This window comes from Vicugna pacos, chromosome 3 (genome assembly GCF_048564905.1).
Source record: "Vicugna pacos chromosome 3, VicPac4, whole genome shotgun sequence".
Taxonomy (NCBI): Eukaryota; Metazoa; Chordata; class Mammalia; order Artiodactyla; family Camelidae; genus Vicugna; species Vicugna pacos.
The window spans coordinates 119,715,368-119,741,880 of NC_132989.1; the positions used below are offsets into that span (position 1 = coordinate 119,715,368).

The window sequence follows — 26,513 nt, forward strand, 5'->3', positions numbered from 1 at the left end:
CAGACCCGCCGGGAGGGCGGGAGACGGCTCTGCAGGCCCGCCCCTGGTCCCCTCGCACGCATGTTCTGAGACGACGCCCCGTTCCCTCTGCAGAGCTTCCGCTGCTCGCGTCTAGGTCTGGGGTTCGGGTGAGACTTCTGAGTCCTGGCCAGGGCAGCGGTCGTGGCCCCAGCAAGCCGTGTTCTTCTTTTCAGGAGGAGTTTGGTTTGGTCTGTGTTCTGACCGAGGCCTCTCAGCTCCCCCGAAGTCGGCGCTCCTCCTGCGCCCCCCCACACTCTCCGCAGGAGGGAAGACGTCACGCTGTGTCCCCATCACCCCGAGCGACGAGTGGAAGCTCCAGGCGACCAGAGGGAGGGCCGCCTCCCCTCAGAACGCGTGGAATCAAAGGAGAAACCCCGCGTTTGCTGAACAGCGCTCAGCTTCATCTTCAGTTGTCCTCTCACGAGTGAAGAGGCGTCAGAGGCGGGTTCCATCCTCCCCGCGAGGACTTCCGGGAGCAAAGCTGTTTTCTCAGCCGTTTTCTGGCAGCATTTGAAAATGAAGCCTCGGGACAGGATGCGGGCAGGCGGCGCCCACGGCGACGTAGCTCAAAGTTGGGCCTGGTCGGAACCGTCATCTTCACTGCTGTGAATCCTCCTGCCCCTTGGAGCACTTCCCGCGGTGCGGGCACCGTGGTGCGCAGGGCGCCGTGGAGGGAAGGACGTCATGGTGCGTAGGGCGCCGTGGTGCGTAGGACACCACCAGCCTCTGGGAGCCCCTGGGCTGGTGCAAGGGGCCTGGGACCCAGCGAGGAGTGACATCCATGCTGCCTGGGCCCCAGGGAGGCACGTTTCTCCCCACTTGACACCGGCCCCCAGGCTCCTCCTGGGCCCTTTGAAGCTGCAGAGGAGCCCCTTCTCCCAGTCTCATAGAGGAAGCTCTGGGGGCCACAGATCCTCAGCCCGGCCAAGCCACTCCTGGCCACGTTTCCCGAAAGAACATCTCCAACCCCGGGGGCGGTCCCCCCACCGTTCACCCCCCACACCGGGCACCGTCCTGAGCGCTGCAGGCCCCGCCACGTGGGGCTTTGTCCTCGGGGAAGGAGCTGAAGATAAAACAGCTCTGGAAATCGTGCTGATGGTCGCCCAACCACCGTTGTGGACGTGCTTAATGCCACAAGTTTACACTTAAAAATGGGTAAGATGGTAAATTTTGTGTTAATATTATACCATAATTTAACAAATAATGTAATATACCAAAGACCATTGAATTGTACATCTTAAGTGGATGGATTGTAATGTTTTGTGAATTTTCTCTCAGTGAAGCTGTTAAAACACGCAGTGCACACACATGTGCACACACAGGCACACATGCGTGCGCACACACACAGTCCGGAGGGCGGCCTGGAAGAAAGGAGGAAGCCTCGTTCCTGCTTCTGGACAAGGGGCCACGTCCTCACTGGCACACGTTCTGCAGCCGGAGGCTGGGCTTTCCGGCCCCGAGCCTCCTCCCTGAGCTCTGCGCAGGGCGGGGGCTCACACCCGCAGCCCCCAGACGTGGCTCTGGGGCCGCCCTCCCTGCTCCCCGCCCACACGGGGCCCCAGCAACCCCGGCCCCCAGCCTGGCCATCGGCGACCCTGGCCCAGGGGGTCAAAGAAGGAACAGCCGCGCAGGTGGAGGCGCTGGGAGGTGGGAGGACAGACGGGCGCAGACAGGTGGGGAGCGAAGGGCTTTAGGGCCAGGGGCGAGTTCTGCTTGTTCGGCCCATTTCAGGTTCCAACAGCGTCGCAAGCGGATGTGACGTCGTCTGTCAAAGGCGTTTTTCTTCTGATCTTGAGTGGCTTATTTCGTTCTCTCCTGGTCTTAATGCCACACCACATGGAATTCCAAGAGTGCACATCACCCGCTGAGCCACCTGGGGAAACGCTGGCTCTCACCGCAGAGACTTGGCGCCTGGGTGTGGGGCAGGAGGGAGTCTGGGGTCTGTGCGAGGTGAGATCCCGCTGGTGTGATGAACAAACGTCCCTCGAGCTCACGTCTTTGGAGAGACCTGGAGCCAGAACCAGAGGAAACCACCCACAAGACCGCAGACGCCCAGGCGCCGCTGGGGCCTGCGAGTCTTCCCGTGTCCTCCGTGCTGCCTCCCTGAGTTCTGCTAACCGCTCGGGGCAGCCCCCCAGGCTCCAGCGCCCTCTGTCGGGGCTGCCCTTCAGCCCCTGGCCAGCAGCCAGCAAGGCCAGCCAGGGGGAGAAATTCCCAGAGAACCTTCTGGAAGATTTCGGGGGCGGGGGGCTGGGTGCAAAGACATTTATGGTGTTGGCCAAGGAAGGTGATGCCAAGCACAAAACCGCGGCTCGGGGACTGCCGAGGAGTGTGTGCGCGCAAATGCGTGTGTGCACGTGACTGCGTGTGACTGCATGTGTGCGTGTGTGCGTGTGGCTCTGTGTGTGCGACAGAATGACAGAGAGAAAAACTGGAAATGAGCCTGTCAAGCTGGTGAGGACTGTTCTAAATAAAATATTTACCACATTTACACTCTGGCCGCTCACGCGTGAGCGCCACACACTCAGGCAAACGAGGCCGCCCGGGACTCAGTGGGCTGCGCGGTGCGGGGCTCGCCGGCGGAAAGGGTGTCGCTGAGACTGGTGGCCGGGACACCTGCGCCCAGCGCGGCCGGGAAGAGCCCGGGTGGGGCCCCGCCAGCGGGGCGTCGGACACCTCGCTCTGCAGCCCCGGGCACAGCAGTGATTCTTTCCGAGCTGCACTTCCCTCCCGTGTAAAATTTAGAGACTTAGCTGAGTGCTGTGCATGGTCAGGCAAGATCGTTAGAAAAGTCACACTTGCATGGGGACCTGAGAAACAGACAGATAATGAAAATGAGAAGGGACACATTGTTTCTTTTAAAGTCAGTGGCTGTGATGGGCAGTGTTTGCTGCTTTTGTTTCTCGTGAAACTCAGTAAAAAAAGAAGTTGCAAGTCAGCGGCCGCCCAGATTGTCTGCTGAACCCCAGGGCTAAGATGTGTGTTTTGTGTAAGCGGAATTCGCATTCGAGGTCACAGAACAACACGTGTCTGCCGGAGCCTGAGGCAGAGCACCCCCCATAAAGGCCTTCCGTGAACCCCAGGAAGCTCAGTCTCTTGGAGAAGGGGGTGGAGACACAGGCTCGGGCCAGGTGCTCCAGGGGCAGGCAGGTCGGGGGGCCTCCTGAGGCCGGGCCGCAGCGGGTCAGGATGGAGAGGGAGTGGGAATCCGGCAGACGGACAGCGGTGCGTGTTTGCCGCTGGGGAACCGGCGAGGACACACCAGCACCCTCGGGATCAGTGCCCACACCAGGGCAAAATAACACAGATACGCGTAGGTCACTCCTGTAAAGGTTTCGGTACCAGGTAAACAGCAAGGCTGTCATGACAGGGCTCACTGAACAAGGGGCACAGGAGGGTCAGTGCGACCAGGATGCTGGGCTGAAAGAGCCCATTTAAATCAAACGCATCACCCCAAGCCGAGGGCTGCACCTGCCTGGGACACCTCCCAGAAGGGCTCCAGCGTTACTCAGTCCAGCGAGTGAGATGCACGGGCTTCCGGGACGCTTGGCTTGCTTCCACCTCCTGGCCTTCGGAAATGGCTCTCAGAACTGGCAGCTTAAACTCTCACCCCTCTTCAGGTGGACCCCAAGACAGGCGGACAGCAGAAAGGCACAAATCCTGCAGGAAGGCGCTCCACATTCCGGAGGGAAAGCTTCGTCCCACCTCCCTGTCGCCCACACCAGGCATCCTCCTCTGTGTGTCTCCAGGACCGTGCGCGATACCCGGGGTGGGTCTGGGTGATGCTGGGGAGGGCTCTGGAGGTCACGGGGGGGAGCCTGAGCCCGAGCCCCTCGGGGAGGGTGGGACACGCAGGTGAGCCCACTTCCCGCAGACCCCCACCCCGGCCTCAGCCGGCAGGAAGCACTCAGACCAGGGCGGACACCCCCACCCCGAGGGCAGCTCGGTCTCAGCAAGAAGCGGTGCGTGGATACAGGATCAGATTGACTGGTGGTGGGAAAATGAAAAAATCCTCTGATCCAGAGAAAGAAGATCTTGCTTTTTGCCAATCAGCTTGAAAAAGATTGAAATGTGTCGACCAGGCAGAGGCAAAAGCTGAATCTCGCGCACCGAGAGGCCTGTCAGTTTCCAGAACAGCCCTGGGGACCCTGGCGATGCCCGCGACGTCCTCACAGCACATGCGCCTCCGTCAGCACCATGACCCCCTTCTGTTCTAAAGGAGCGATTAGACCTACGGGTCCAGCAGGACGAGCGGGTACCAGGTTTGTCCCGATGCTGCGAGCCACCGCGAAGGCGCACAACCCGCAGGAGCAGGCGCCTGCGGGGAGGAGGCAGCCCCCACAGAGCCACACGCTCCCGGAGGAGGAGGGACGACACCCGAAGGGGTGGGGCCAGCAGACGCCAGAGCGGCTCCTTTAAAGCACCAAGGAGCAGGCCTGCTGCCCAGACTTCGGCACCAGTGGGGGCATCTCACAGAAATCGGGGCAGATAAAACCTGGGACACTCACCACCCTGAGAAACACTACAGGACACTCTTTACGATGAAGGGAGACGGCCCCTGGCGGAAGCGCAGACGTTCCGGAAGAAGGGACCCGCTCTGAAAGGGGGAGCCAAGGCCTGACCACGGAGACGATGAACACAGTGGCCTGTGCGTTTGCAACAAGTGGAAGAGACGTGTGGGCAGCAAGGAGGCGGGAGTGGCCAGACTCAGTCAGCTGCGGTCTGTCCTCGCAGCCTTCGAGGGCTGGCGAAGGACTAATCTAATGCTGTAAAAATTAGGGGAGCCTCGTGGAACTCCCAGGGGAGCCGTTAAAAAGACCCCCCAATATAGAGCCAAACGGTTGACAGAGGAGAAGGGGGGATTTTTCAAACCCTTGCTTATACCAAACAGGCAGCAAGACTGCGCGGCAATCAGACCAGCCGGCAGACAGGCCACGACAGCCAGGCCCAGGCCGGCAGAAAGCACCGCGTCTGCCTGGGACCCCAGATGGGACGGGCCGTGTGGGAGACGGACTCCAAGCAGCCCCGCGGGGCTCAGGACAGGGCAGCGGGCCCCAGGCAGAGAGCGGGCGGTGCTGTGGGTGAGGGTGGGGTGCGGGGGGAGCCCCAGGCACCGTGCAGCCGGGAGGGCTTGCCCAGGTCCACACACAGGACCCTTTACAAACTCGCAGGGGCTGGTCTGGCAGCCCCACCGGCTCACGACCTGAATGGTTAGAGTCGGGGCTGGACGCCAGGGCCAGCCCCCGCCCCTCCCTCGGCAGGTCCTCGCACGATCTCCCCCAAACAGCCCAGGCCCCAGTCACCCCAGGCTCCAGAGCCAGTTCTCAGCCCCTCGAGTCCGGCATCGGTGGGCGGGTGAGCAAGCCGGCCAGGAGACAGTACAGCCAGAAAACGAAGAAAAGTGACCGCCGCCTGTATGACAAGAGATGCGGGGCAAGTGAACCGGCCACTTCTGAGGTGGGGAGCATGCAAGACTTTAAGGTGGCTTTGGGGGGACAGGTAGCCCTGAGGCCCCCCTGTGGACAGTCCTGGGGCCTGAAGGACAGACGGGCTCCCCGGCCCACGAGAGCCCGAGTCCCCAGTGGGGGCTAGCTGTCTCCCGTCCCTCCAGGCTTCAAAGACCAACGCAGACAATTGGAGGCTACGAGATACTTCACTCGTCTGGGACCCAAGCTGCGTCCCTCAATCCAGGCTGGGCTGACCTACCCTCAGGGCTGACCCCTGTTGCCACAGGGTGTCCAAGCAGTCAGGGAGGCACACGAGGTGAGGAGGGGCCCCAGGTTGAGGGGGGGGGCGCTAAGTTCAGGTGGGGTAGCCGAGAGCAACGAGCAAGCAGGCCGCCAGGTGGGTGGCCCCCCGTCGGGTTAGAGACGGAGAGGAGCCTGTCCGTCCTGGGCTGGGGGCTGGGAGGAGGGCACACGGGCTCACTGGAGCAGGCGTGGCACACCCACATCTGCCAGGCTCTGCCTGAAGTCGCGGGTGCAGCTGAGGCGCCGAGATGCTCTCGAGGAGCTGACAAACCAGGGGCTGTTCTGGGCATCGGGCTCCCCTGCCCCGGCCCCCCACCACCGTGTCTGCGTCTGAAAGTCCAGGGCTCATCGGGTCTCAGCTCCACGCACTCAGGGTGGCCCCTCAGGACCCAGTCCCCCTCTGACCACCTCGCTGGCCGCAGGCTCCACCGCACGGCAGGGGCCCCCCACGCCTGCAGGCCCTGACGGCACGGCGGGTCCAGGCCTCTGCCGACTTAGTTCTATGTGACCAGTTGCTCAGGCCACACCGTGTCCACAGAGACCCGCCTGAGACCCAGTCCGTCCGTTTTCCTCGCACGGCCGTTTCCTTGGTCAGCTGAGTGCTGGGCTCCCGACCTGTGCTGGTCCTCACTTGTCGCAACGATTTCTCTCTGTTTGTATAAATAGTAAAAGCAAATGAAATGTGAGACGCAGCTTTCCAGCTTCCCCTCAGCAGAGGGGCTGTTTCCTCGAGCTGGCTCTCACCCCAGGATCTGGTCTCCACAGGAGCCAAACGAAGGGGCTCCAGCCCAAGCTGGGTGACACGCCCAGACCCCCACTTTTGTGCCCCCTGGGGCAGCTGCCAAGGGGGGTGGCCACAGGGCGCCAGGGCTCCAGCGCAGAGACAGGCACGTCCAGGGCCGCTGCGTGCTGCTGGTCCCAGAGCCACACCCTGGGACCCAGGTGCCCACCTGGAGGGGACACTGGCCTGGCAGGGAGCCGTGTCCGAGAGCATGGCCGCTCCAGTGAGCTCCCAGCACCCAGCCAGCCTGCACTGGGCCTCGGAGCTCCAGCCCAACCCCACCACGCACCACCAACATACCTACCAAGTCAGGGGACACGGAGCATCACAGCGAGGTTAAACGGCAGTCATGTGTCGCCTCGACTGCTCCTCGGTTCTCCAGACAAACGCCACGGAGCCGGGCGGGGCAGCTGCTGGCCGGGTGGGGCCCCCGTGGCCTCGCCTGCAGTGGGGACATCCCGAGCACAGCTGACTCCCAGGCCTTTTGTTGGCTGCAAGGTTCCTCTGTGTTTGAATCGGATCATCACCTGGAGAGGGTGGCCAGACTCCCGGCTCTGCCATGTCAACTTTCTAGGTGAGGTGACCCCCCCTGTTCCACTGGGCAGTCTGACCTCCCTGGCTCCCCACACCTGGGCCCAGCCTGGTCCCTGCCACCTGTGGGCGAGCGAGCGAGCGAGCGAAGGCTCTGGAGCCCGGGTCCCCTGTCCACACCCGCTGGGGGCGCTGGCTCCGAGCTTCCAGACAACTTACTGCCACGGCCACTCTACGGGGAGGGCCTCCCATAATCTCGCATTGCAGGCGAGGGGGCGGGTGCCCACGAGAGGCTCCTGCCCCAACTGGTCCCTAGCAAGCCTGGATTTGAGTTCCGCTTGGACCAACCCCAGGAGCCAGGCTCTGCCCGGCATCTCATCGAGGGTCCAGCGGGGTCCTGCCGACTTCCCTGCCTGGTGGGACCCGGTGGATTTCCAGGCCCTCGGGCAGGGCCACCCGTGCTGGGTGTTCCTGGAAAGGGAAGTCCACTGTCGGAGGCTGGCAGGCTGTTGGGTCTAAACACGCAAACCAGATGGGAGGCAGGGCTGCGGGATGACAGGGTGGGGCCGCGCCCCCCGGTCGCCCTGCTGACGCTGCGCGAGGCTGAAAGCAGGCTGTCTCCACTGGAGCCTCGAAATTATGAAAATGCCAGAAACCCCCGAAGAGAAAGGCCAAATAAAAAAGCATAATCATTACAAAACAGGAGAAGAAACTGTCTGTGCGTGAAATGGTCATGGAACTTTGAGTCTGGCGGGGGAGAATCCTCGGAGTTGGACCGGCCTGGTTCTGCCCCTCTCTCTGTTTCCTGAGGTCCGCACTGTGGCAGGAGGGCCCCAGAGCAGATCGCCGACATGGAGATTAAGTTGTTATCAGAGTTCTTAAGACTCCTGATTCATATTTTATAAGACTGTGCATTTGGAGAGTGATCAGCTGAAATTTAATTGGGTTAGACGTTATCATTTTAAATTTTAAATAACTGCACAAGAATGAAATTTAAAATCTCCCCACATCTGATAAATTAGTACTGTAATACTGATCCCAGCCTCCGAGGAAGCCAGCACGGTTTGGCACGAGGAAAGAGCATCTCCCAGACGGGAGGGTCCGGCCGCTAGTCACGCAGGGACGCAGGGACCCGGACCCCCGCCCACAGCCCCCCTCCAAGCAAGACGCCCCAATGGTTGGGAGCCTCGGCGGCTCCGTTTTACAAGAAGCACGCAGAGAACACGCTGAGCAGCCAGCGAGGCAGGAGCCCAGCCAGCGGGAGGTCCGGCCCGTCACGGGGGTCCCGGCTGGCAAGGTTGTCTCTAGGCCCAGCCAATCACCCCCCCGGGAAGGAGGTGCCTCCTGGCTGAGACACCAGGCAGGAGGCGGTGTCCACCTGGAAGCCCAGCCCTGCTACGGCCGCAGAGCCCGTGGGCCTCATGACAGGAGCTGCAGCCCAGCAGCCCTCCCTCCGCAGTCACCTCCCCGTGCCCACCCGTGGGACTGGACGTGCCACTGGGCCGGCCAGAGGAAGCCTCCCGGGGTCAGCACATCCTGCCAGACGGCTCCGGCAGGTCGCTGGAGCTGAAGGACACACTGGGGAGGGGACCAGGGGACCCAGCACCGGCCCTAGGGTCGAGGCCAGGACCAGCCTCCTGCGGGGCCTCCGCAGCTCTGTCTGCAGAGTGGAGCTGAGACTCCTCAGGATGTGGCCCCGTGCATCCGTGCCTCTTCCCCGCAGGTCTGAGAGGCCGCATCGTTCCCGAAAGGTCTCTGCCTTTCTGCCGTGGACCTGCCGGGTGTCAGCAGCTTAAAGGGCTGCTGGGCTCTGTGGTCACAGCCCAGGGGCCGACCCTCCGGGACTGGCGGCCACGATTATGCACCACTGCCCCCTGGTGGACAGGCCGGGGCTGGCAGGGCCCACACCCAGACCCCGTCCAGCGGCCTGTCCTCAGGCTGGGCCGATGGTGTCCATACCCAGTGGGTCTAGAGCAGGCAAGGTCCCCCAGGTGAGCAGGTGGGTCCCCGAGCGTCTCACTTCACGTGAAGTGTTTCCCCAGATCAGGTCGCAGCAGCAAGTCGGCCGCTGTGGCCAGAGGCCGCCCGGTTCCGAGCTGTCTGGTCTGGCCGGGGCGGCTACAGAGCAAGTAACCGACTGTGACCACCGCGCGCCCTCCGCCCGGGAGAGACGGACTTGGCCGTGGCTTTGGGGACTTTCTTCATCGCCTCTAGAAACCGCTAGCCCGCGGACGGTTTGCCTTTCTTTTAAGTTTATTACGGGGAATTAATATTCGTTCCAGATGAAACCTCAAGGATTTCAGGATAAAGCAGAGGTTCAAGGCCACAGACTTTCAGGGACTGAAGGGTAAGCGCGGATCCAGGTGAAAACCTGAAGTCCAGCAGTCCCCCACGCACCCAGCCCAGAGTCTGAGGAAGTGGTGTTCATTTCCGTCTTCCTCACTCCTGAGCCGCAGAGCCAGCAGACACGGAGGGGGGTGCTTTGTCGGGGGGATGGTGAGGCGGCGGCCCAGGGGGCAGCTCTGGGGCAGGTGCACCCCCGCCCTGCCCCTCCAGGTCTGCCTGGGAGGGGAGCCCCCAGTGCAGTGACCAGCCCCCTCGGCCACCCTGGCCCCTCCAGCACCGCCCACCTCCTGACATGGAGATGTCTCCTTGGAGGGGACAGGCCTTCCGTCCCGGTCACTCCAACAGCTCTCCTCACGAGGCGCCCTTCCTCTCTCTCCTGCCCCCGTCTCTGTGTCTGTCCCGGAAACATGTTTGGTGGCCTTTGTCCATCTCTCCTGGACTCGAGGGTGCCCCTGGCACCCCCACGGTGGGGCCGGTCCTGCAGCTCCACACAGGTGAGCAGGTGGTGGATCCCCCGGGGACGGATCTGACCTCAAAGCCTGCGCCCTCCATCCCCTAAGGAGAAATGAGAGGCAGTGTGGCCCCCAAGAACTCGGGGTGCACTGTCCCCCAAGGACAGGTTCCCGGCCAAGGCTGGCAGTCCCTGTCTTCACGTCCCGTGGGCACGGGGACCCAGCTCCCTCAGAGCCCCGGGCAGACACAGCCGCCCCAGGGTGCTGACCTTTGCCCCCAAGTCTGTCCTGCTCCCCGCATGCTGCTGTGTCCACCCTGAAGACAACATCTGCCCTGAAACAACGTGTCTGGGGGCTGGAGTCCAGTGAGCCTGTTTCACCTACGTCGCGGCCCGTCCACGAGGCTCCAGGTCTCAGCAGGGGGGCAGCCACGCACGCTCCACCCTCCATTCACGGGGCCTCAAAGTCCTCACGTCTGAAAGCCTCTCACGCCCACGTCTGGACACGAGTGGACAAGGAGGAGTGTAGTTCTGGCAGGTAATTCTCTCTGCAGTGACAGCGCCTACCTCTGCGCCTCTGCCCAGCACACGGCACTGACACGTCAGAGAAAATTTAAAGTAGGTGGGTAGAGAGTCACTTTGCTAAAAGAACTCGGCCTAAAAAATGACACCTGGACACGATCGATCAGGCCATCACGTTCCATACTCTGTGTGGGTTTAAGTGGCAGTGGCTACCTCGTCCGAGGGCCGCCACTTGTACAGAGACGGCCCCGCGTTTCCTGGCTGCTCCCTGCAGAGCAGGGTCCCGTGAGCTCCTCACCCTAAAGTGCCATCTCACCTGGCGTCCGGCTCGGTGTCTCCCTTCCATCAGGTTGGATGTTGGGGCGACAGCCTGCTGAGACGTGGTCCTGGGGTCACACGCAGCCCAGCGGGGCAGACGCCGGTTCACAGGCGAGACTCCTTTAGGGACTGGGAGGGAGTGCCGCTCCCGGCAGGAAGGAATTCCCGCTCCAGAGGGGAGGGGGCCTGATGGAACCGGCTCACCGAGGCCCTGGCTGGCCCGTGAGGGAAGGTGGCACAGCCAGCGCCCAGCGTTGGTCTCCGAGCTGGGGAGACAAGCCCCTGCCAGGCCTGGTGGGAGGGAGGGGCCCCCGAGAGGCCCTCGCACAGCTTGGTCCCTCCCCCACGGCAGGTTCCAGGTATATACACACGTATATGCACGCGGTGTTGAGACCCCCACACAGCCGACAGCCACCCGCCCGAGGCCATGCTGGTGCCGCTCCCCCCGGCCTATCCTTTAGCCGATGCTTTCTCCCGGGTCATCCAGTTCCGCCTCTTCCAGGCCTGACCCACAGCCAGGTCAATGTCTTTTCCAAAGGTCCAGGTGTGGCTAGTCCTAACTCCGCGTGCCTCTCCTTTCCAGGTGAACTGCGTGGCCTGCTGCTCCCGGGAAGGCGGGGTGGGCGTCCGTTCCCGGTCCTTCTGCTCGGTGCTGTTGTCCTGGGTGTCCCCTCAGACCCGCCTTCCACAGTCCAGGAAAAGCCGTCTCCTCCCCAGCTCCCAGTTGCTCCGCAGACGGGCCGCCGTGTCCTTGGGAAGGACCATGTATTGATCACATCACACAGGTGGGGGTCCCTCCACACCCAGCCTCGCCCCCTGTCCAGGCTCCATAGACCTGGAGATGGAGACAGGGCCAGTTTTGGTTTTGTTTTTGCCGTGCAGGTCAGGCAATTTCTGAGCTTCTGTCCATCTTTCTCGTCCTCGTGTGAAGAATTGCCCCACAGCTCTGACCACAGCCCCGGAGAGCAGTGGGTGGATACTGGTCCCTCGGAACCGCACCCTGGGTCCCTGAGGGTCTCCGCTGTCCTGGAGTCCTGTCACCTGCTGGCACGGGGCCCGGTGGCAGGACAGCACCTCCCGATGTCAGTCCTGGTGCACGGAGGGCAGTTCTCAGCGAGGGGTGCTGTGGCCCCTCAAGTGGTGGACGGAGTCCCGCAGGACCCCTTCCTCGGCATCCCCGCCTCATTCCGGTGGACACCGTCACGTCCACCCGTCTGCACGGCTGCCGTCCCTCCCTCGGCTGGAGTCAGACCCTGGGTGCCCGCTGCGGCCTCCCACCTGCCCTCGGAGCCACCCCGCCTGTGCAGCAGGGGTCAGGAGGGCCCTGACACCTAGAGGAGGAGGGTGTGTCTAAGGGGTTCCCAGGGGCAGGTGGTGTATTTTTCCTCTGGGCTGTGCTGAGAATTGACCGTGGTTTCAGCCTGGAGGCCACGGGGCTGGGGGCCTGTTTCCAGGAAGCCAAGGGCACTTACAAGACCAGACCTCAGTGAGGGCCCTGAACCTGCTGACAAAACGCTGCTTCCACAGCAGGCGAGCGCCGTGGGGTCCGCGTGGGGTCCCGTCTCCATGGACTCTCTGCATCAAACCTCACCTTCCATCCAGGTGACACGGTTCCTCTCGGCAAAAGTCAAGCGGTTGCATTTTGACTTTTGCTTTCAGTGACCCCGGGAGTCAACCCGGTCCGGTGCAGGTCCAGCCCCAGGGACGAGAACCAGCCCCTCTGCGGTCCTGGGGGTGCTGGACGGTCTGGGCCGTTCACAGACGTTCCGGAGCTGCACCCTCTGCTGGCTTACTTTCCTCACCTGCACGGCGGGGCGGGGCGGGGCCGTGCAGGGTGGGGCGGGGCCGTGCGGGGCGGGGCGGGGCGGGGCGGGCAGGCTCCCGGGGAGGTGGGCACACACGCACCTGCCGTGCACTGAACTGGAGACACCGATGCCCCCGAGCTGCAGGGTCACAAACCACGTGACGTCTGACCCTCGGTGGGAGCGGCCCCTCCCCGGGGCGGCTGGTCCCCCCGATGAAACCCTGCTCCCCAGCACTCCCGGTGAATGGGTTTGCCTTTCTTCCATTTCACCTCAGAAACAGTTCTTGCCGTTTTTCTGCCTCGAGGTGAACTGGCAGACGGCCATGCCATTTACTTTCTTCCGCAAATACTCCAGTGTGTGTGTTTATTCCGAAGATTGTTTCAGAGAGAGAAAGAAAACATCCCTACCTTTGCCTCCTCGCCCGGGGAAGCCGCCCCCCCCCGCCCCCGGCACCACTCTGCTGAGCCCCGGGGGGGCGCTGGGCAGTGACGCCCACCTCAGTGTAGGCGGGCTGGTCCCCTGGTGTGGAGCCCGCGCTGCGCACCCGGCGTGCATCTGAGCACAAGCCCCGCCACCCCTCCCGGGCAGTGGCCGCAGGACCCGGCCTTCCTCCCGCCTGCTTTCCCAGCGCTGTCCTGGGAGAGCAGTGAGAGCACACCCTGTTCCCTGTCCTGGGGGTGAGCGTCCCGACTCATGCCCTCCTAGAACCTCTGATTGGACCCTATCTGGAAATCAGTCTTTGCAGGTGTAACTAGCTAAGACAAGGCCATTCTAAACCCAAGGACAGGTGTCCTTACAAGGTGGCCACGTGGAGACAAAGACGTGGGGAGGGGCGGCAGAGACGGGGGACCACCAGCCCAGGAGCTCCAAGGGCTGTGGGCGCCTCCAGAAGCTGGGGGGGCTGGAAACACCACTGGCTCGGCCCTTGGGGGGATCGAGGCCCCGAGAGGCCCTGGAACCCCATGACTCAGGCTTCCGGCCTCCCTGAGACTGAGTGAAGCACCAGCCACAGGAAACAGCACGTTTCTGCCTGGACTCCCAGACTCACTGCCCCCCCCACCCGTAGATACTTTTCAAGACCCCCAGAGGAGGCCTGAAGCCACAGACGGCGCCCCGCCCCACGTTGCTGTGTTTTCCTGCACACACGCTTATATGCCGGGGCCACTGCCAGGCAAAACCAGAGTCACCTGAACACAAGCATCGCCGTACCGAGACACCAGAGCTGCCGACCGAGAAGCGGCAAGTGACTCCGGGTGGACACGCGGGCACAGGGCCGACTCTCGTGGGCGGGACGGGACGGGGCAGGAGATGGGAGACCGCATCGCGCTGCTCAGGATGCCTGGAAATGCATCACTTACGAATTACCTCTGAAAGTACCCACTTAGTCCTTTCAGAAGGACGTTGGCAGCAGGTGACTGAAGCCGGGAGAAGGGGCCCTGCACCCATGACAGCCACCTGAGGGCTGACGTGAGTCACCAGCTCACTGCAGGATGGGGAACCAGATCAAACATCTGCCATAAAACCAGGGAACCGCTGCGCACGTACAGGTGAAGCCCTCCCAGGAGCCCCCGCCCCTCGTTCTGGCCCAGTGGGACCCGGCATGGCCAGGCAGAGGGGGCGGCCTGGGCCCCCCAGGACAGCACTGAGCTCGCCCCCATGTCAGTGACCTCAGCGCCCCGGGCGAGGCCCTGACCCACCTGGCCTCGCGCAGGTGCCGTGGGTGCGCACACCTGGACTGGCCGGGGCGGGCTCTGGTCTTCAGCCATCTGCACGCTTGGGGCTGAGGGCAGGGTGGATCCCTGACCTCACACCCCTCACATGGCAGAGCCCGCTGCAACTCCTTCGTACCTGCGGGCCAAACACGACATGGGGGGCAGGCCCAGCCTGGCTCATGGGAAAGTGCACTTGACTCCTGACAGCCCGCTGCCCGCCTACCATCCCTGCTCACTCACCCCCCAGAGCGACCCTGCAGGTGGACCCAACTGGGGAGGCAGGGCCTGGAAGCCCAGGGACTGCGCAAGGGGGACGTCACGCGGACCCGCTCCTGCTCATTGCTTGGGGGGGGGAGCAGCAGAAGCAATCAGGTCCCCAGCCCTGGGCGCAGCGGCTGACCCCTCCCACCCACATGGGACCCATGGGGGGACGGAGGACCTTCCCAGAGGGTTCTAAGGGAGGAGGGTAGGTGGTGAAGCCCGGTGATCCTCACGTGTGAAGGCAGCCGCTGACACCGACTGCAACTGGTGTGTTAAGAATTTTTTAATCTAATGAGCTGCCATCATGTGTCCCAGTATTCACCTGACTTTTCTGTTTTGAAGAAAAATCAACTTGTTTTACAGGGAAAAGAGAATGAAAACACAAATTCTTTCAAGCAAAGGAGAAAGAGAAGCACAAAAGTGCTGGGACAGATAGGACAGAACGAGGCGGTGGATTTGAACCTCAACACGTCAGCCGTTACATGACGTAAAAATGGACTGAACTCTCCAGCTGGGAGACAGGATTTTAAACTGGATAAAAACCAGGTGTGTTTGGTGTACAATATACCAAGTATATTGTATGTTGGAGACAAAAGCATAAACATACGTTAAAGTTGCGAAGGACTAAAACAAAAAAACCATGAAAATACTTAATGAAGTCGGTGCAGCCAAACGACGCACCAGCAGAGGAGACTCAAGGCAGGATGTCTTGTTCGAGACGAAAACGACTCACACTCGTGAGAGGCTCGTGCCGGGCGCGGGTGAGTCACAGAACCAAGAGCACAGCCTCCATCACGGAGGGGAGCGTAGACACCCCGCAGCTTCGTGCCAGCAACGTTGAAAACTTAGGTAAAACAGTGAAATTCTAGGGGAAAAAACCACCAGCTACCAAAACCAGCTCGAGAAGAAAGCGGAGCCCTGAACCACCACGGGAGCCAGAGCCGCAGCCGGTCTGCCCACAGCTGGCCAGGCCAGGCCCAGAGGACTTCCCGGGGTTCTTGATCAGAAAATGGGGGCCCCCCAACTGCAGGTGAGCACGACCCTGGCGCCAAGACCTCAGGACAGACAGAGGGGACAGCACAGGGAAGGGTCTGGGCTCCCCCGGGAAAGCAGAGGTTCACTTTAGAGTCATCAGTGCAGTTCACCCCGTCAGGCGCTTACAGGAAAAAGCACCGAGTCCCAGAGGTGAAGGCAAAGCACTGGGCAAAAGCCGACACCCACGTGAGGCTAGACCCTGCGCAGGTCACAGGCAGAAGGACCCCAGCAGCCCGGGGCTCGGCCTGGCCCTCCCACCGGCCGCCGTGCCGTCTGGCCCAGGTTCCGAGGCCTCCCTGTGTGCGGGACCTGTCACCCAACCCCACGCACTCCCTGCACCCACTTCCAGCCGCGCCCCCTCAGCGGCCCCTTCCCACTCAGACACATTCTCAGTGCTTGAAATCATCACGCACCCACTGCCCTGGTCAGGCTGACGGGCTCTCACCTACTCCAGGCTCCCCCAGCACCACCCCCCAGCCCCACCGGGACCCCAGGATGCCCATCCCCACCTCCCTCTCCGAGCCCCCACCTCCCAGACCACTCGCAGGGCCAGCCCAGGCCCACCGCCGGACCGCCCAGCCCTGCAGCTCCCACCCGAGGAGCTGGGGCTGTGCCCACTGTGCGCACCAGCCCACGGAGCTGCGCGGCCCCACTCACCACCTCCCCAGGGGCTGCCTGGAGCCAGGAGCGGCCCCCGAATCCTCCCCGTCCACAGAGATGGCCCTCCCTGACGGGTGACCGCCACTGTAGCCACGCCCAGGACTCCTGACGGTGGGCACTGTCGTCCGGCTCCCAGGCCTGACCACGGAGCACCAGGCGCCCCTCTGGTAGCTCCCACTGTGGTTCTGTTCTTTCATCCAGAAGCTTAAATGGGTTTCTCTTCTCCAAAGTTGAGAGTTTCACCACCTCATCTCCAATAATCAGAACTCACCACGTGTGTCCCCTCTCACTGTGCCCCTGTGACCCAGCCACAGGCTCCCCTCAGCCCAGGCCTCTGCTCTGGGGAGACCCCTCGGCCTGTCATCACCTTCCCCCTGATTCGCAGCCAAGCCTCCTCCCTCTTTCTTCAGTCTTACTTTTATTTTTGTTTTACAATACATCATAATTATTACTCTTTAAAATATTCAGACTGTACTTAACCCGGCCCACGTGTGACCCACCACCACCTTCAAATGGATACTGAACTTCCTGGGACTGAAGACGCTGGACCATCCATCAGACGGAAGGAAAGTGTGACCGCAGGTCGGAGACGGGCCAGGAGCTCCAGCCTCGCGTGGCCATGGCACCCTCCCCGCAGCCCAGAAGCACCCGGTGGGACCCCAGAGGGGACAGGACCGCAGAGGGGACCTGCTCCGAGCCCCCCTCCTAGGTGAATGTGCGACTTCCGAGCCTTCGGGGAGAGCTGAGCCGTGCGCGGCCGTCCAGGAGAGCGCCCCCTTGGCCGGCCCGCCGCGCCGCGCCGCCCTAGTGGTGGTGCTGTCTGAACTGCAGGCCACAGTAGCCGCACGTCCCTGTCTTTGTTTCTTTGTCCTAAAAAATTCAAAAGGAAAGAGTTCCTGTTTAAGTTCCACTTCAAATCTAGACAGGTGTAGACTTCAGACCACAGAAGTACACACCGCCACCGAGGGGTGCTGGGGCAGCTCTGAGCTCACTGCCAAATGCCGGGCGTGCATGGCTGTGCCAGGGGTCCCGGGCTCCACCCGACTTGCTGGGGCACAGGCTCCTCGCCCGGGAACATGCAGTCGCCTCCAGCGATGCCGCAAGGACAGAAAAGTGTCAGCACGAAGCCACTGCCGGCCCCGCGGCTGAGTCCTTGTCCACCCTCCCAGCCCACGAGGCAGGCTGCACCCTGGAAGGACTGGAGGGCAGGGTGCCGAGCAGAGGCCCACCCGCAGGGCTGGCGTCCAGCCTGGACTCAGCAGAAGGGGCGGCGGTGGGTCCTGCCGACAGCCTCCCCTCCCCGCCCGCACGCGGGTGTTACCGCGCGGGGCCTCCTCGGCCCCAGCCCTGCGTGCGGCTCTCCAAGGCTCCATGTGTGCATCCCTCAGGGACATAAACACAGGCGCGGAGGCAAGGGTTCCTGGGGAAAGACACACCCCATGTGTTTGGGAGGAAGGTGGCGCAGCGCTGGTGACACTAAGGGCATCACACATGGGTCAGACAAGAGGTGCCCTGGACACCGTGGCTCAGTCCCTATCGTTCGCGCGGTCTGCGCCAAGGCCAGGTGGGAGAGTGCCATGGAGGGTGGGCAGGACAGGACAGGTTGGGCCGGGGGTGGGCGGTGCATTACCAGGTTTATGTAAACTCGCGGATGGCCCAGGGCGCCCCCGCCGCCGTCACACGATATGACTCGACTTCCGACTTCGCTCACAGGCTGCTCTGCTATCAGATCGATGGCAAAGTTCTCATTCACCTGGAGCAAGAGAGACAGAAAAGCCTGTACAGACAAGTGCAGAAACTGGACACGTGCACGGAGTTTAAAGTCACGCAGGCAGCACCCACGGACGTTCGCACACTCCCGGCAAGGGCACAGACCACTCGACTTAAGCATCATCACCGTGCATCTCCCAGGCACACAGCAACTTAACACACGTGCGCAGTTGCTTTTCAGTTGGCTATAATTTCAAACTCACAGAAAAGTTGCAAGAACTACAAGAACAGGAAATTCTCACCTGCCTTTTGACTGGATTCGCGGATACTAACATCCCACCCCACCGGCCGTGTCAGCTGTTCCCCACCCCTCATCTGCTGGAAAAGGGTAGAGGCAGCGACTAGCCCCAGGGCAGGGAGCCCCGCCTCTCCCACTCACTCTGACGGGACAGGGCTCTGAACACTCAGCTGGTTCTGGGCCCCAAGCAGGACACGTGACAGGTGAGCCTGAGCCACGCTGTGCTGGGGGAGGAAGCCCCGGACCCCGACGGCTGCTCCACATGGGGTGACAGACGAGGCACCTGAGAAGCGAGGGTCCTGGGGGCGAGGGCTCCTGGATGCGAGGGCACCTGGGCCCGAGGGCTCCTGAGGGACAAGGGAACCATGACTGCAAAGGCCCGAAACACAACACGATTACATCCATGGTCCCCAGAGAGGTTTTTAAACCATTTGCTTCCTTACTGCAGGGAATCAACGCATTATTTTCAAGGTGGTAAATGAAGGGAAAGAAGGGAGCTCTTGGCCGCCTTCGGCGGGGAGCCAGTCCCGCACCGCACCAGCGCTCACACTAAGAGCAGGGAGAGCATCGACCCTCCCGCCGGAGCTGCGGACCCGGAGACGCTCGCCCACAGCAGAGGAACCGGAACCAGAGCCAGGAGTGCCCAGGCACGGGCCCATGGGCCCGCCGCCACCGCAGCAGCTCCCCGCTAGGGAGCTGCTGCTGGCTCCCAACCGGCTGCCCCCTCCAGAGGGCAGGGCCGCCGGGAGAGGGGGCCGCGGCCAGGCCACTGTGGGCCCCGGACGACAGGGCCCCCCCAGGCGGGGGGAAGGACGTGTGGGCGCCTGCAGGTTAAGAGAAACTGAGCACTCTGACAACCACAATGCACAGAACTCATTTGGATTCTGAGTCCAACAAGCTGCAAAATCATTAAAAATATGACACGATTGGGACTATTTATCACCACCAAGATACTTAATTTCAAGGAACCACGGTAAGTTCGGGTGTGGCGCTGCCGCTGCAGACATGACACCTTCTGGGGGTGCGCCCTGGTGGGTTTCGGACCCGAGGACACCGCGTCCCAGCCCGGCTTCAGGACGGGCAGGGGGTTGCCGGGAGCACCCTGGCCGCGAGCACTGGGACTGACCAGGCACCTGAGGGGAGGCCGCCGCACAATTACCCCCACTGCACGCAGCTTCACTTTTGCAAAAGTTGTAAAGCAGCCATTCGAGCATCCTGACTTGGCAAACAGTTCATCTCACGACCCCCTACTGGGCTCAACGCGAAAAGCTGGACAGGGGACACGCCTGGAGTCGGCCTCGGTGGGCACGGGGGAGGCAGCACTAACGTGGTGCCCTGAGCACCTGGGGCACAGGACTGAGCTGACGGGCCCACACGGTCCCGGCTGCGCCTCGGAGCCCAGTCAGGAGCCCACCCCCACGCCCAGCCGGCCCTGCACCCCAGGTGCTCCACAGTCCCGTGAGGAAAACCCGGCACCCCTCCCTGCCCCGGCCTCTCCCTTTGAAAGTGCCTGCAGTGGCCGCCGGGTCAGCAGCCAAGGTCTGTGTCCCAGAGCCGGGCTCCAAGGGTTACCCACCCGCCGGCACCTCTGAAAGCCCAGCGTCTCCTCCACACCATCAACCCACCCAGGACGGAAAACAGCAAGACCACATCTTGAAGGTCACACATCTCTGGTGGCCAGAGGGCCATGGGATTGGGACACAGTGACAGAGGACAAATCCAGTCAGGGTGGGACCCCCGTCCCCTTGCAGACGCCCCTGGAGACAACACATTGACGGGAGAGATGGCTGGACGCAGAGGAGACACTCGCGTGTAAACGCCACCTGAGGTGAATGATCTCAGTATCTGTCCATCACACGGGTGAGAAGGGCTGTGCCAGGTGGGTCCTGGAGGGCCAGGGCCGCCCACCCTGCAGGCCCAGAATCCCACCTGCAGAGAGAGGCTCAACGCTGCAGCGAAGAGGAGGAAACAAGAGAGTCAGCACAGACCAATCTCTACAAATAAGGGGGGCAGGGGGAGACCATGCAGTTTTAATAACATTTGAAACAAGGACGAGCAGTCAGTCTGGCAGCTGTTTCTCAGGGGCCCGCCGGCTCCGTCCGTCCAGGAGCACGGTCCCGAGCAGAGTCCCTCACTCACAAGGCGATGCGGGCCCCCCCCCTTCCAGCTGACGTCCTGAGCCCACAGAACGTGGGCGACACCCTTGTTCTCAGAAAGCCTTGCCAACCACAGATGACACTTCTGTAAGGCTTCTCCTTAGATTTCTATTTGCAGAGGCAGCAGGGAGCTACCCAAAGTGCAGCTCCGCCAGGACACACCGGCCACGCCGTCAGGCGCTGTTAAGTTTACCAGCCCTGAACCAGCCCTGCGATGACGGCTCTGGGCGGGTGACGTCCTCCCCGCCTCTGCCACATGAAGCCATGTGCCACTCCAGTGAAGCCTCAGCGTAAATGATACACAGTCTCCCCGAGTGACAAACGCGTCACAAAGGCCACACTAACCAGCTCCCAGGCCCATCACAGGTGTCTGACACCTTCAACTGACACAGGACAGCCCACCTCTCACGGCGGCAGCTCCCTGGCGACCTGACCCCAAACCCAGGATTAACATCTGTTCCTGAAACGGTGGGGATGCAAAGAGCCCCAGGCCCCTGAAAAGGCGGCTCAACTGTCCAGCTTCCTGCTCTCTTGTTCCTCAGACCACACGCAGGGGCACGCGTTTCTAAAACACAACTACACGGAACCGTAGGGGCAGTAAGATCAGCGGCTGTCAGGCACAGGCAGGCGGAGGCGGAGCACAGGGGAAGACCCTGTGTGACTCCACAACATCGGATACAAGGCACTGTGCATTTGGCCAAATCCACAGAACGTGCGACACAGAGAGGGACCCACAGGTAAACCGCAGACTCGAGTTAATCGTGAAGTATCAATAGTCGGCAAGCATTCAAAGCTGTCAGTTCTAACAAAGGCAGCACATTCTGGCAAGATGTGCATGACAGGGAAACTGCGGGGGGAAGGGGGGGCACGTGGGAACGCTACACACTCTGTGCAACTTGTCAGTACACCTAAAGGTCTTTTAAAACAATGCTCTCTTGGAAAACAAAAAACAATTTTAAATACTACGAAACGCCACTTTTTGTTGTAAAAACAAGGGACAGAGCAGGGTGCCTAGTCATCGTGACAGACCCGCTGCACAATTTACAACACGGACAAGTGTCCCCCGACACTCATGATCTGCCACAGGAAAAGGCCCCAGAAACCCTGGGTGGGGATGGGGTCAAGGGTTGCAGCGGTTCAGGACCGGAGTGAGCAGATGGTCACAGCAAGGGGACACCACCAGCACTGCCTCCTCCATTCAGCTGTCACTGGCCTCACTAGCTCTGATCTTACATGTTTGGTTTGGTTGGTTTGGTATGAAGTTGCTCCCCCATTGTCCCCTGCAAGGACAATCAGAAGCCAGAAGCCAGAAGCCAGAAGCCAAAGGGAGAGCTCCCAGCAGAGAGGAGTTTGTGACAGGCTGAGCTGGGAGCTGGGGCCCAGGCCGCAAGGCTGGCCCCAGGGCTTCAGGACCCCATCTGCCGGACAGAGCGCCAAACTCCTTCCCGCCACCCGCCCCGCCCCAGAGCACAGCCAAAGTGGGCCTGGAAGTAGGAACCGGACACGGGAACGGACGATGTAAGCGAGGTCCGAGGGGAGACCCGATTCAGGGACAGCTGAGAAGGGCGGGGTGGGGGTGGGGGTGTGGACTCCCGAGCTGGCAGGCACGGGGGGAGGAAGCAGGAAGAGAGCAGGCTCCTGAGGCAGAAGGACCCCAGCGCCCAGCGGTCACACTGGTGTTTCAGGGAAGACCCACCCCGGGCCGTCTTCAGCTTGACCATTCAAGTCCCTGAAAGAACCAGTCTAATCTATGGGGTGTGAACCACAGAAAACATACCTCCAAAAGTGACTGAAAGAGCAATTTTTAAAAGGAGTATAACTCACAGAAATGGAAAAAAGGTCACTCCCATTTATACACAACCCACAACTATCCTTGCAAGGCGTCACGCTGCGTATTTTAGGGGAACAAAACAGAAACAGACATGTTTAACGTTTAGAAGAAACGCAGAATTCCAGAGCTCCTGAACTGCTCACAACCTGAATTTACTTAAAATTCACATATTAATTTTCATGTCTTGTTGGTTACATAAGTTTTATGAGCTCACCTCTCTCTTACATCTTTTACGTACCTCTTTCTGGCGACCTACAAATCGAACTTTCCTATAGTCTTCATCCTCATAAACCTGCAAAGAAAAAGACAGTGTGTGACTTTTACTGCCCAGTTCTGTATCTTACATCAATCATAAACCTCACAGGAAAAGTGTTTTCTCAATGGTTAAGCCGTTCGGGATCACACACATGGGGCGTGAGTGTAGCGTTTTACAGCAGGATTCCTAAGAGGACAACAGGCAGTAATGCGAACCGGAAGGAGGTGGGGGGGCAAGTAGAGGAGAGAGCAGCTCAGGGGAGGGGGGCACCCCAGCCTCCAAGCAGGCAGGGCCCAGAGCTTCCTCCTCTCTGAATCTGCCGGGTGATGTCTTGACAACGCAGGAACTCACTCTCTCATCTTTCAGCTTATAATTATCGTCTACCTCTGTTTTTGTAGTTTAGGGTGCAGCAGACCCCGAGTTGTAAAAATGTGGTATTTAATACTGCACAAACATTAGAAGACTTGACCCTCACAATCGGCACTTTCCGACTCCGGCGGCAGCCTGCCCACAGTAACCAAGGAGCTACCCCGGGGAACAGCCTCGTTTTACAGTCGCAGAAGCTCTAGGACCAGACCCTACAGTAGCTGCGAACACGCCGTGCACGCCTGAGCCCCTCGGTACCCCTGCGGGGGCTGGGCCGGGAGCAATGCGGGGCGGGACACCGGAGACTGGACCGCGGGCGCTGGGCCTGGGGCGTCAGGGACACTGGGGGAAGGGACTGTGCGGCCTGGGGCCCCGGGAAGCTGGACCGCGGGGGGACACGGGGGACCAGGGACACGGGGTACTGGACCGCGGGATCTGGGGGCCCACTTGGGCGCCCCTCCGCGCCGCGGCGGTTACCTGGCCGGTATGCGTGACCTTCTCCCCGGACGGCGAGGTCCGCACCCCGAAGCACCTGGCGCCCCTGGGCAGGCTCCGCGCCGCCGCGCCACCCTGGCCCAGCAGCCGGAGGAAGGTCACCGCCGCCGCCATGTTGCCGGCTGACCTTCGACCCCGCGCGCCGACGCGCCGGGCGCCGACGCATGCGCACGGCTTCCGCAGGGCCGGCTTGGTCGGGACTTATCTCGCCCTTGGGAGGAGCGCAGGCGCAGTGCGGTTAGGCAGGTGCGGCGGACATGTGCAGCGGCGGGCGGGGGCTCAGCCCGGCGGGGTAAGGCGGAAAGCTGCGAGCAAAGTTAGCACTTAGTGACTGCTCCACTTACCAGGGGCAGGCGGGGGAACATGGATACGGAAGATGCAATGCTTGCATTCGATGGTAATCGATAAATCATGTGGGGGTTACATAGCGAATGTTGGTGAATATTGAAGAAGGGTCCTTGCTTAGAGAGGAAGTTGGAAGTACATCATGTTACGCGGTGCGCTTTTCTGTGTGGCCGCGGGGATGACCTGTTTTGGGGTTTCTGCAGCAGAGCCCAATGCAACTACCAGTAAGGCACAGTCAATGGTATCCCCATGCAGGTCAGCCCCGAAAGGCCTGCTGCTCTGGAGCACAAACACGCAGGACCTCGGCTCAGGGTTCCGGCCTTGCTTCTCTCCTGCTTCTCATGGCCTCCTCCAAACCGCCTGTGCACAGACCCGTCGGGAGGGTCAGCTTACACGGCCAGGCCGACCAAGGGCGAGGATGATGGGCGCAGGGCACAGTTCTAGAGCTGGGGTAGGGTCACGCACCCCACTCCTCAGAAGCTGAGGGCATCCACAGCTTGGACTCTGGGGAGGTGGAGAAGCCGACAAGGCGATGAGAGGCTACAGTGCACAGAATACCTCCCGGAACGGAAAGGTATCCCCAGATCAGTGCTCAGAGGCAGGCCCGAGCTCACCTGGGCAGGTGCCACAGCGCTCTGCCAAGTCAGCAGTGCGCCTTGCAATGCCATGGAGCCGCGCAGGTGAACTCCGTCTGCAGCTCACCTTCGTGTGCATGGAGAGTAGATGTGTCCACGCGGACCCATCGCGGAAAGGCACGTGCGGCAGTATCATCATGGAATCTGGGCAGTGAGTACTTGGGGGTTCGCCATAAATGTCCTTCAACTTTTGTCCATGTTGGACAGTTTTCATAAAATGTTGGAGGAAAAAAAATTAATTGCAACCGGTTTGGATCAGGGCCTATTTCCACGTGTTTTCCTGAGCGTCGCCACATTTCTCCCAGGATGTCCACTTAATACAAGCATGTGGTTTTTCTAGACTTTGTTCTGACGTTGCTATTTATCAGTTTTTAAAACGTCTACTTGGTTGTGACTTCTTTTTCATTCTAGATACCTACTTTAATTCTCATTTTTGCACCCCTCCCCCCTCCCGGGAACACCCCCAAACCTAAAATTCCCGGTGGCCCACAGGGCTGGGGGCGTCTGGGGCGGAGGGCTTGGGGGCCTGGGAAGGGAATGTAGTCTGCGGAGGAGAAACTCGGAGCCCTCGGGCCCGAGCATCCCGCGGCTCCGCCTCTGCGCCCAGCCCCGCGGGGACCGCCACGTGACCCTGCCGCCATCTTGCTTCCTGGCAACAGTCCGGGCGGCAGCGTCGCCGCCCCACTGCGCAGGCCCGGGCGAGGGCGCAGGGGCTGGCGAGGCACTCTGCCGGCGGGCGCGGGTGCGTTCTTTCCAGGTGGGGGTGTCCCTGGGGTCCCCAGGGCTGGGGGCAGGGCAGGCTGGGGTTCGGGGCTCCGGGAGGGGGCGTCCCGGGGATCCCTGGCTTCGGTTTCCCGCGTGGGCTCTGGGCCGAGGTCGCCGCAGTGGGCAGCGGCCTCACTGGTGCTGACTCTGCGGGCCCGGCCCCGGCCCGGACCGCGTGCCCCCTGCCCCCTGCCCCGCGGACTGGCCGCCCCGGGGTCGCGTGGACGGGGGCCGGGCCGGGGCGCGGGGCGCGCTGGTCCCCGAGCGCGGCCCCGGAGCCCGTGATCGCGAGCGCAGGGACGCGGGGAAAGGACGTCTGAACGGGACGCGGGAGGCGCTGGAAGCCGTACAAGCCTTCCCCTCTCCCCCAGGTCCAGCCACAGCATGGCAGCTGCTCTCCTTAGGAAAGTGGTTTCCTCCGCGGGCCCCCTGCTCCGTCTGTGCGGTCGCCCCCTCTCCTCGCTCGCGCCGGGGCCCCTGCGCGCCGCCCCTGCGGCCCCGCTCCTGTCCGCCCGCCTGGTGCTGGGCCTGCAGCCCGCTCTGGGCTTCAAGACCAAGGGCGTCCTCAAGAAGCGCTGCAGGGACTGCTACCTGGTGAAGAGGCGCGGGCGCTGGTTCGTCTACTGCAAGACCAACCCGAAGCACAAGCAGAGACAGATGTAGCTCCCCGGACTGCCAAGCCCCGTGCAGAGTCGTGCCCCTGCCTTGGGAGGTGGTGTCGCCTCATGGAAAGAAAAATAAATGTAAACCTCCTGTGGACTCAGATCTGCTGGCCTGCCGCTGGCACCTCACCTCTTGCAGCCCCAGGGCCAGTCAGGCCAGAGCCCCACCTGGGGGGCGCCCCTTTTGCCTCCTGTAGGAGCTGTGTTTGCTGGGGTAGAGGACTTAACAGGATGGAGAGAAACCTGGCCTGATCCCGCCGCGTCAGAGCAGGCTCCGCACAGAGACCTTCCTCGTGGTGCTTTCGGTCCTGTCTCTGCGTTCAGCCACACCGCCGCTTCCCCGGGATTCGAACGCTGTTCCCAACAATTGTCCCAGGGCCCTTAGAAATCTTTAAGTCACGGGAAGTTTAACTTGTTTATACGTACATAAAGGTATTTTGGATATCAGTCAAGTCTTATGTTGTCATCCTTGGTCTGAGACTTGAAAAGAGTTTGTGCACGTGTGTCCGTGTATGCATGGGTGGTGTGTGTGTGTACACACGTGGGTGCAGTGGGTGGGAACTGAGGCAGTGGAACTGCTGTCAGGGACTCTGCAGACTGACCTGGAGCCAGTGACATGCAGGGCCCTGATGTCCCCTGTCACAGGGTTGCCTCTGAATTTTGAGTCATTCTCTGCTGGAGTGATCGGTCTCAATTTGATCTGAGGTCTGAGCACATGTTCTGACACGTTCCGTCCATCTCGGGGCCTCGGCCAGCTCCTCAGGCCAAGGGGAGACTCACATTCTACAGAGCAAGACAGGC

General features: G+C 61.6%; 2 protein-coding genes across 4 annotated transcripts; one reads left to right on the plus strand and one right to left on the minus strand.

Annotated features, from left to right (window-relative positions):
• Positions 1-16,590: 16,590 nt before the first annotated feature.
• On the minus strand, positions 16,591-23,460 carry NDUFS6 (NADH:ubiquinone oxidoreductase subunit S6). Its single transcript, XM_031673853.2, has 4 exons — positions 23,288-23,460; positions 22,427-22,480; positions 17,824-17,946; positions 16,591-17,063 (listed from the first exon to the last, which is right to left on the minus strand). The coding sequence occupies exons 1-4, from the start codon at positions 23,417-23,419 to the stop codon at positions 16,998-17,000; spliced, it is 375 nt and encodes a 124-aa protein (XP_031529713.2). The 5' UTR covers positions 23,420-23,460; the 3' UTR covers positions 16,591-16,997.
• A 62-nt stretch (positions 23,461-23,522) lies between these two features.
• MRPL36 (mitochondrial ribosomal protein L36) lies at positions 23,523-26,159 on the plus strand. Of its 3 annotated transcripts, none has more exons than XM_072951641.1 (2): positions 23,523-23,597; positions 25,422-26,159. In XM_072951641.1, exons 1-2 carry the CDS (start codon positions 23,563-23,565, stop codon positions 25,711-25,713), a joined length of 327 nt encoding a protein of 108 aa, XP_072807742.1. In that variant the 5' UTR covers positions 23,523-23,562; the 3' UTR covers positions 25,714-26,159. The 3 variants fall into 3 exon arrangements, with proteins under 3 accessions (XP_072807742.1, XP_072807744.1, XP_072807743.1); XM_072951643.1 differs by having other exon boundaries at positions 23,571-23,702; XM_072951642.1 differs by lacking the exon at positions 23,523-23,597 and adding an exon at positions 23,717-25,042.
• Positions 26,160-26,513: the final 354 nt, after the last annotated feature.

Excerpts from the sequence above, each read along its gene's own strand:
- MRPL36 (XM_072951641.1), top strand. The coding sequence starts at position 23,563 with ATGTGCAGCGGCGGGCGGGGGCTCAGCCCGGCGGG. Across the intron at positions 23,598-25,421 it reads CGGGGGCTCAGCCCGGCGGG|GTCCAGCCACAGCATGGCAG; the intron begins GTAAGGCGGAAA and ends CCTCTCCCCCAG.
- NDUFS6 (XM_031673853.2), bottom strand. The coding sequence starts at position 23,419 with ATGGCGGCGGCGGTGACCTTCCTCCGGCTGCTGGGCCAGGGTGGCGCG. Across the intron at positions 22,481-23,287 it reads AGGTCACGCATACCGGCCAG|GTTTATGAGGATGAAGACTA; the intron begins GTAACCGCCGCG and ends TTTTCTTTGCAG. Across the intron at positions 17,947-22,426 it reads TTGTAGGTCGCCAGAAAGAG|GTGAATGAGAACTTTGCCAT; the intron begins GTACGTAAAAGA and ends CTCTTGCTCCAG.